This window comes from Mus caroli, chromosome 10 (assembly GCF_900094665.2).
Source record: "Mus caroli chromosome 10, CAROLI_EIJ_v1.1, whole genome shotgun sequence".
NCBI classification, from domain to species: Eukaryota; Metazoa; Chordata; class Mammalia; order Rodentia; family Muridae; genus Mus; species Mus caroli.
Window position 1 is genome coordinate 55,796,297 of NC_034579.1, and position 10,199 is coordinate 55,806,495.

General features: G+C 47.4%; 1 protein-coding gene across 1 annotated transcript in view; it reads left to right on the forward strand.

The window, feature by feature from the left end:
• Positions 1-2,801, forward strand: part of Prf1 (perforin 1) — a 7,163-nt gene extending 4,362 nt beyond the window's left edge. Inside the window, exon 3 of the mRNA XM_021175251.2 lies at positions 966-2,801. Coding sequence (XP_021030910.1) covers positions 966-2,094 — 1,129 coding nt within the window. The 3' untranslated portion in view covers positions 2,095-2,801. The remainder of the gene's footprint in view (positions 1-965) is intronic.
• Positions 2,802-10,199: the final 7,398 nt, after the last annotated feature.

Consider the following 10,199-nt stretch of genomic DNA (forward strand, 5'->3'; position numbering starts at 1 on the left):
CACAAGAGAGAGCTATATTTGGGTCCTTTCAGAAAAATCTTGCTAGTGTATGCAGTGGTGTCAGCGTTTGGAAGCTGATTATGGGATGGATCCCTGGGTATGGCAGTCTCTAGATGGTCCATCCTTTCATCACAGCTCGAAGCTTTGTCTCTGTAACTCCTTCCATGGGGTTTGGTGACATTTAAATACAAGCAGTGAGCACCTAAACCCTCTGTCCCAGGCATTGCCAACCTCCCATGGATTCTTCCTGGGTAGGGACAGAGACAGGAAACCTGGTCGTGTCCTCCCTCCTCGCTGCATGGATACATGGTGACTCCACGTAGCCTGCACTAGTTTCTCAGACTTTAAAAAATAAAATTAAAAAAAAATAAAATAAAAAGGGTTTTTTGGAGGTTTTCTCTGTGTAGTCCTGGCTGTCCTGGAACTCCCTCTGTAGATCAGGCTGGCCTTGAACTCAGAGATCTGCCTGCCTCTACCTCCTGAGTGATGGGATTAAAGGCGTGTGCAATCCCCACCTGGCATCTAAAAATTATTTCTTTCCTTTTTTTATGTATTTTTTTTTTCAGCATATGTCTGTTATCTGTGTGTCAGAGCAAGTGTGAGGAGATCAGAGGACAACTGTGGGTATCTTTTCTTCTGCTTCTACTAAGTGGGCTCTGGGGATCGAACTTGGGTTGACAGGCATAGCACCAAGCTTTCCTCCCCACTCCCCACCCACATACTTTACATTTTTAGATAGCATATATAAATTCTAAAATTTGACAGTGGGTTTCACTACATGTATATATTTTGATCACAATCTTTTTTATCCCAATTCCTGCTAACCCCTTTGTTTTTCCCAGCTAGTCCCGGTGAACTTCCATGTCTGTGTGTATATATGCAGGAGAGGTAGGGGGCTTGGAGGTGCTATTAAATCAGGGCAATGCCACCCACTCTGCTCCTCTAATGCTCTGCCCTCTCCACAGTTTTCGCCTGGTACACAAACCTCCACTCCACCTTGACTTCAAAAAGGCACTCAGAGCTCTCCCCCACAACTTTAACAGCTCCACAGAGCATGCTTACCACAGGCTCATCTCCTCCTATGGCACGCACTTTATCACGGCCGTGGACCTTGGTGGCCGCATCTCGGTCCTCACGGCCCTGCGTACCTGTCAGCTGACCCTGGATGGGCTCACAGCTGATGAGGTAGGAGACTGCCTGAACGTGGAGGCCCAGGTCAGCATCGGTGCCCAAGCCAGCGTCTCCAGTGAATACAAAGCTTGTGAGGAGAAGAAGAAACAGCACAAAATGGCCACCTCTTTCCACCAGGCCTACCGTGAGCGTCACGTCGAAGTACTTGGTGGCCCTCTGGACTCCACGCATGATCTGCTCTTCGGGAACCAAGCTACACCAGAGCAGTTCTCAACCTGGACAGCCTCACTGCCCAGCAACCCTGGTCTGGTGGACTACAGCGTGGAGCCCCTGCATACATTACTGGAAGAACAGAACCCGAAGCGGGAGGCTCTGAGACAGGCTATCAGCCATTATATAACGAGCAGAGCCCGGTGGCAGAACTGTAGCCGGCCCTGCAGGTTAGGCCACCGTAAGAGTAGCCATGATTCATGCCAGTGTGTGTGCCAGGATTCAAAGGTCACCAACCAGGACTGCTGCCCACGCCAGAGGGGCTTGGCCCATTTGGTGGTAAGCAATTTCCGGGCAGAACATCTGTGGGGAGACTACACCACAGCTACTGATGCCTACCTAAAGGTCTTCTTTGGTGGCCAGGAGATCAGGACCGGTGTCGTGTGGAACAATAACAATCCCCGGTGGACTGACAAGATGGACTTTGGGGATGTGCTCCTGTCCACAGGGGGACCCCTCAGGGTGCAGGTCTGGGATGCTGATTACGGCTGGGATGATGACCTTCTTGGGTCTTGTGACAGGTCTCCCCACTCTGGTTTCCATGAGGCGACATGTGAGCTAAACCACGGCAGGGTGAAATTCTCCTACCATGCCAAGTGTCTGCCCCATCTCACTGGCGGGACCTGCCTGGAGTATGCCCCCCAGGGGCTTCTAGGAGATCCTCCAGGAAACCGCAGTGGGGCTGTGTGGTAACATAACAACAATAACATGCCTGAGAGCTGGGTGTAGTAGCACACGCCTTTAATCCCAGCACTTGGGAGGCAGAGACAGGTGGATCTCTATGAGTTTGAGGCCAGCCTGGTCTACAGGGTCTCAAAAAAAAAAGCAAACAACAAAACTGGAATGTTCAACTGGACTCTCCCTGGGGTCTGCAATGGCTTATTATGCACTAGAGAGGCCACTCGAGCGGCTGAGTTTTTACAATAGAGCTCCCCTGACTCTCCCTTCCACACTGCCTCAGTCCTGCAATGCCCACGAGCTTCGCAACTACTGCCACTTAGCGTAAACATGGGCCAGGAGCCCAGCGGAAGGCCAGACGGTCTGCACCCAGCTTTAAATCCCTTCTCCTTGACATAGCAAGATCATCTGTTAGAGACAATTCCTGGGTCCCAATTCCTGTGTACATTTTGTCCCTCATTCTGCTCCTGACGAGTGAAGGCCTGTGTCACCAAGCACATGGCTTGGCAGAGGGCTATAAATATGATGTAATGGTAAGCATGCTGGTGGCCTGGTGGCAGAGAAGAGGGGACAAATGATGCCCCAGAGATAGAGTTTTATGTTCAACAACCCAGTTTTATAAAATGGCCAGTCTGTAAGTGAACTGTTACTGTAAGTGAACTACTTTTTCTAATTCTGCTGGTAATGTGGGACTGCAATCCTCTGAGTCAAGAAACAGTGGCATAAATGTGGCAATAAATAATGATAGACATTCGGTTTCCGGCTGAAAGACAATGTGGAATGTTGGGGACTTCGGTGAACTGGCAGGGGCATTCTAAAGTGACTGCAGGTTTACTTGGGAAATTTGAGCCCAGGACACAGGGTCTTCTCACTTCTTTTATTTACATTTATTTATTTATTTATTTATTTATTTACGTGTATATGTATGTGTTATATATATGTATGTGTGTATGTATGTATATATATGTATGTGTATATGCATGTATGTGTGTATATGTATCCATATATATGCATGTATGTAGGTAGGTGTGTTTTCATTTGTGTATAGATATGTATGTATGTATATATATATATGTGTGTATATGTATATATGTATATATGTGTATATGTATGTGTGTATGTATATATGCAAGTATGTATAGGTATGCGTGTATGTATGTGTATATGTATATATGTGCTTGCATTTGTATATTTGTATGTATATGTATGTGTGCATGTATATGTATGTGTATGTGTGTATGTATATATATGTATATAAGTGCATGCACATACATGTACATATATATATATATACCATAGCACAGACATGGAAGTCAAAGGATAACATGCAGAAGTCAGTTGTCTCCACCCATCATGTGGATTCCGATTATCAACTACAGGGATGTAACTCAAGTCGTGAGACTTGACAGCAAAGACTTGACAGCAAGCACCTAAATCCACTGAGCCATCTCCAGCCCCTTCTCACCTCTTCTCAAGATTTATTTTTATTTTATGTTCATGAGTGTTTAGCCAAAACATCTGTGTGTGTGTGTGTGTGTGTGTGTGTGTGTGTGTGCCTGGTACCCGAGAAAGTCAGAAAAGGCATCGAATCCTCTGGAACTGGAGCTGTAGGTGGTTGTGAATCAGCATGTGGCTGCTGGGAACCAAACCTGGGTCTTCCTGAAGAGCAGCAAGTGCTCCTAACCACTGAGCCATCGCTCCTGCCCCTTCTTAAAGCAACCAGGAACCCCAGCCTGGATTCCATTTTGCTTCACAGAAATAAAATCCTAAGCAGACACAGTACAAGACAGGCAGACAGACAGGCAGGCAGGCAGACAGACAGACATACAAACAGACAGACAGAGAAAAAGAGAGAGAGGAGACTGTGTCCATGTGAGCTTGTGTGTATATTTGTGTGTATGTGTGTGTGTCTATGAGCATGTGTGTGTATGCATGTGTGTATGTGTGTTTCTGTCTGTGTGTGTCTATGTGTGCATGTGTATGTGTGTGCATGTGTGTGTATGTCAGTGTCTGGGTGTTTGTGTGCAGGGTATAGCCAGCCCAGGGCTGCCCATCTGGAAGACTCAGCCTCCTGAGAATTCATCTGCACGGGTTGATAAGTTCTCCTCTACTTCACATCTTGGGGAAGCAGCGGTTCTAACAAGGTGGTCCGAGAGCCGCTTAGTTCAGCCTGCTCAGACAGCATATCAGCATCTGATATCCCAGAGCAAGACCCCAGGGTACAGGCAACATTTGTGGCAGCATCAGAGCTGTGGCAGGGCATGGCTGTGCAGGGCTGTATTTAGTCAGAGGGGCTCAGAGGAACCACGAAAACCCTGATGGGTTTGAAAGTCCCAGCAAAATAAACGGTGAGGTATGGATAAGACCCAGAAACCCAAACCCCAATCTCTGATGTTGCAGCAACTGTAAATCCCCAGCAAGCAGGAAGATCAGAAGGGTCTAGAAGCCTGTGGGAACCACTGTTCTTACCCGTTTCCTTTCTCAGCCACACACAAACAAGAGCACAAGAGACCTTGCTTGAGAGCTCGACACGTGATACTACCTGTGGCCCTGGCGGGGGGGGGGGGAGGATAGAGATGGTTGTAAGCCAAACCCCATCAAGAAAATAGATCTGAGAGGCAGGCAGATTTCTGAGTTCAAGGCCAGCCTGGTCTACAAAGTGAGTTCCAGGACAGCCAGGGCTATATAGAGAAACCCTGTCTCGAAAAACAAAAACAAAAAAGAAAAAAGAAAACAGATCTGCAGGACGGGAGTGGGACAGGACTCACTCAGCCGGCCCTTTCCCCATGCCTCAGTTTCTCTCAAAAGATAGTCTGTGTTCTCCTTTCTCAGGACCGCTTGAAGAGGGTGGCCAGCCTCTATAGGGTGAAAGGGATCCTGGGAGAGGCCATTAACTCTAAAGGGTCAAAGGTCATCCTGCAACCCCTCCTGATTTCACACATAGACAAACGGAGGACCGTTGTTTGAATAGAGTTTTTCAAGTATTTTTTTTCCTCTTTGTTTTATTGTCCAACAAAGAATTTAACTGTGGTCAAAGATATTAATGGCAGAAATAAGATAGCCAGGTCTCTGATTCCTGGCATGCCACCCTGGGCACAGTGTTGAGAGGCCAAGAACATAGGAGAGAGTTTGTTTGTTTGTTTTTAAAGATTTGATATTTTTATGTATATAAATGTTTTGCCTTCAGCTTTGTATGGAGGCCAGAAGAGGGTGCCAGATCCCTGAGAACTAGAGTTAAGGACAGTTGTGAGCCACCATGTGGCTGTTGGGAACTGAACTTAGGTCCTCTACAGAAGCAGTTAAGCCCTCTTAGCCAATGAGGCTTCTTCTCTCCAGCCCCCTATTTATTTGTAGTTTGAGACAGGGTCTCCTGTAGTCCAGTCTGGCCTCAAACTTGATATGTAGCCAATGATGACCATGAACTCTGACCACAGGCCTTCAGGACTCAGATCCCAGAAACCACATAAAGTGCTGACCTTGTAAGGAAGCCCAGAGCTAGGGAGGCAAAGGCAGGAGGATCCCTGAGTGTCACTGGCCGGCCATTACAGCCTAATCTGTGAATGTCAGGGCAGTGGGAAACCCTGTCTGAAGGAAGTGAACCTTATTTCTGAGGATAACACCAGATGTTGTTCTCTGGCCTCTACATATACACATATATACACACACACTGAAATGGCCTGTACATATGCATTCACAGACACATACACCATACACACATACATACAAACACACATACACCATGCACACACACTTATACACAAGTCAATCTACACACACATGCAGACACAAAACACTCACATGCATATGCATGAATACATACATGCATAAACACCACACACAGTCACACACAGAGACATGCATATGCATATACACACATATGCACATATACACAACATATACACATGTGTGCATACACAAACAAGCACACATGCATGCACACACTCAAACACATATACATACACATACATACACGTGGATATACACATACCACACACATACTCATACATAAACATGAACACTCATGCATGCATACACACAAGCATACACACACACACGTGCATAAATATACACATGCAAGCATATACGCATGCAGGCACACATATCACACACATACACACAGAACACACACAAACATACACACACACCACATACACATACATACATACAGACAGACAGACAAGCATGCATACACATTCACACATATACACATGCATATGCGTACATATGAATATACACAAACACACTTCATTTTTATTTTATGTGTCTTGCCTACATGTAAGTCTGAGCACCACATGCATGCCTGATGCCCAGAGAGGTCAGAAAAGAGTGTTAAGCCGGACGTGGTGGCACATGCCTTTAATCCCAGCACTCGGGAGGCAGAGGCAGGCGGATTTCTGAGTTCGAGGCCAGCCTGGTCTACAGAGTGAGTTCCAGGACAGCCAGGGCTATACAGAGAAACCCTGTCTCAAAAAAACCAAAACCAAAACAACAACAACAGAAAAGGGTGTTAGATCCTTCAAAACTGGAGTTATAAATGGCTGTGAACACCATATGAGTGTACCAAACCAAGGTGCACCTTACCCAGAGTGAGGAGATCAACTCCAGCTTGTTCTTGGTCTCCTTCAGTGAACTAGCTTCTGAATAGTTCCTTTGGGAACTGACTTCCACGTAAAGATGTCATACCTCCCCAGAGTCGGGACAGTCCTGACATCAAGTAGGTGTTGGTGATGGGCAGTGTCCAGAGCTGCTGGAGACCAAGATCATGCATGTCGAGGGTCTCACTGAGATTAGGATTTGAGCTACTTACACAGAGACAAGCCTTGGCCACATGAAGGACCTTGATAAGCAATTAAGGAGTGACTGTCACAAATAAAGAGACCTCCATTCCCTCTTCAAAGATGTGACCCAGACCCAGCCTGTGGTCTGACACCTAGGCTCTATCAACTCTCTTAGACACACCGAAACCACATGAAACTGCCCCTCTAACACCAGGTGTCCCCAGCTGTGATGTGAAAGGGCCAGAACAGAGATGACTGTACAGCTTTGGAGTTCAGAGGGTCTCAACTGTGATTCCAGAATCGTCCCACCCTGAGAGTGCGCAATGTCACCTCATCGGTCTGCATGGGCACCACCATCCTGGAAGACCCCCGAATCCTTCTGCACCTCGCCTCCCATAGGCTAGTCCTCAGCTCCAGCTAGCCCAGACCGGAACAGCTGCTGTTGTTCTGCGGGGTGTAACCGGTTTTGTTGTTCGCTGTGAGGCCTCAGTGGCACATCTGGACTCACTGTTAATCTCCCCCAACATCTGGTTCTTGGTTTGTTCTTAAAAAGAATAATGATGTCAGCTTTCTGACTGATGGGACCTTGAGCCTTTCTCTGTGACCTCCAGCCTTCCTGTGATCATGAAATAAGGCTGACTCCAAGGACAGCCTCGCCTCTCTGCCCTCAAGATTCAGCTCCACTGAGCTCCAGGAAGTTTCCTCAGTGTCCTGCAAAGGGCAGCAGGCAGTAATGGAGAGGACATTGTCACCGCCCATGCGTATCCCTCCCCAGCGTGGGTTCTAGGACACCATATGAACTCATTTTGTAAAATGTTTTTCCAAGTGGGAGAATGGGAAGAGAGCCCTCGATGTCTTCCCCGCCCCAACCCCTTCACCGCTCTTCCCCCTTGCCCTCTTCCTGCCCCTCCCCTCCCCCTGCCCCTTCACCGCCTGTCCCCCCTCCCCCCCCCGCCCCTTTACCACTCCTCCCCCTTCCCTGCCCCTTACCCACTACTCCCCCTCACCTGTCCCTTCCAGTCTCTTTCCCGCCCCTTCCCTTCCAGGTGGCCTCTCCTGAGGACTGTAAAGCTTTAGGCCTTGGGTAGGTTTTAACTTCTCTGACCTTCTCAATAGATACAGGTCTCCCCCATCAAAGAAATGGGGGGTCGCCCATAAAACCACAGTGTTCCCCCTCAATTTTATAGATACCATAAGACCTCAGACGTATACCTACAGTTTTTATCCACAGCAACCCTGGGGTTCTCCTTTATCCTCTCCATGCACTCCTAGTGCTGTTGGGTTCAGGGTGGAAGCCAAGAAAAGTCACTCCAGAGACAGAAGCTTAAAAATAAAAGCTTTCTTTTCTGCACGCACAGGGAGGTGGCCAGATTTGAACCAAGTCCCCAACGACAGATGGGACATTTTTATTGGATGGGAACACAAAGCAAGGAGCATGGGATGGGCTGTTGCATTGACCAATCCTATTTTGACACAAGGGGGTTAGGCAAGGAAGTTAACATTGGTGACTGGGTCTTGTCCAGGCACCTGGTTACAGGGCACTTGAGTCAGTGTATGCAGCCAGGTCTCTTCCCGGGCTCTGGTCTGGACTTTTAGAATGATAAGGGAACAAAGGATTGGGCAAGCTGTATGTAGTGAATTAATTCACTACAGGCAATACATTTACGACTTGTGTGCCTTAGTTTAGATAACGGGATAACAGCATCTTCCCTCTTTGCATCTTTTACTGACGACATGAGACACCTGAAGAAGCAGGGTTGGACTCCGCAACTGTCTCCCATCAGTGCCGTCAGTGGCTGGAGCAGACCCACCAAAAGACACACTCTCCAGGAGCAATGCGCCCCGGCCACCCTGCCATTCCAATGTCCTAAAAACATGACAAAGCACGTATAAGGTAATACTTCTGGTCCCTGTGCCATCTTGTGGGATCCAATGTGTGCACAATATTTCATAGCCATCACTGACAAGGAGGATGACAAAGTTTTCATCCTCCTCAAAATGATGCTGTGCCCATGATGCTAAAATCCTTGGGGGGAGGGGGGAGTAGAGGGCAGTGCAAGCCACACCTACCCCCTCTTCTAAGGGACCAATGACACACAGAGGTATGATTCCTCCAAGGTTCACCCTGGAGAACTGAGTTTACCAGAATAAATGAGGGCTTACTTACTGTCATGGTGTATATGCTTGGCCCACGGAATGCCACTGTTAGATGTGGCCTTGTTGGAGTAGGTGTGTCACTGTGGGCATGGGCTTTAAGACCCTAATTCTAGCTGCCTGGAAGTCAGACTTCTGCTGACAGCCTTCAGATGAAGATGTAGAACTCTCAGTTCCTCCTGCACCATGCCTGCCTGGATATTGCCATGCTCCCACTTTGATGATAATGGACTGAACCTCTGAACCTGCAAGCCAGCCCCAATTAAATGTTGTCTGTATAAGAGTTGCCTTGGTCATGGTGTCTGTTCACAGCAGTAAAATCCCAACCAAGACACAGAGGGGAAGAGAAATCTCTCCCCATTTAAGAGGCCTGAACTGAAAATCCCTACCCACTTTAATCCTAGCACTTGGGAGGCAGAGGCAGGCAGATCTCTGAGTTCGAGGCCAGCCTGGTATACAGAGTGAGTTCCAGGACAGCCAGGGCAGAGCCAGAGAAACCCTGTCTTGAAAAACCAAACAAACAAACAAACAAACAAAAGAAAAACAAAGAAAAAAAGAAAAGAAAAGAAAAGAAAAGAAAAGAAAAGAAAAGAAAAGAAAAGAAAAGAAAAGAAAAGAAAAGAAAAGAAAAAAAAAGCCTTACTCAACAAAGATGCTGGCTTCTCCGTAGATGCATAGCAGGAGTCCACCTCCCCTGCTCTTCCTACCTAGATATCCTCCCTCCCCAGCCCACATGCAATTGAGGCTACATACAAAGGGTGGTACAGAGCTGCTGGATACTCAGATGAGGGTCTCATAACCCATTCAACTGGGGGCTGGAGAGATGGCTCAGTGGTTAACAGCACTGAGTGCTCTTCCAGAGGTCCTGAGTTCAAATCCTAGCAACCACGTGGTATGTCTCACATCCACCTGTAATGAGAATCCAATGCCCTCTTCTGGTGTGTCTGAAGACAGTGACAGTGTAAATATAATAAATAAATAAATCTTAAAAAACAAAAACAACTGGTATAACCATTTTGTAAGGGGGCACTGCTGAACTCCCCAAGATGGTGGCTGCTTGACTCAGAGAACAGTCACTCACAAGAGCCCACAATAGTATAACCCCAGCTCTAGAAACTTCTGTCCTATCCTCTGACATTCTGTCCTTCGCTCTGCGCTGGGTACTGGGAGTGCTTGAGGAAGTCCAAA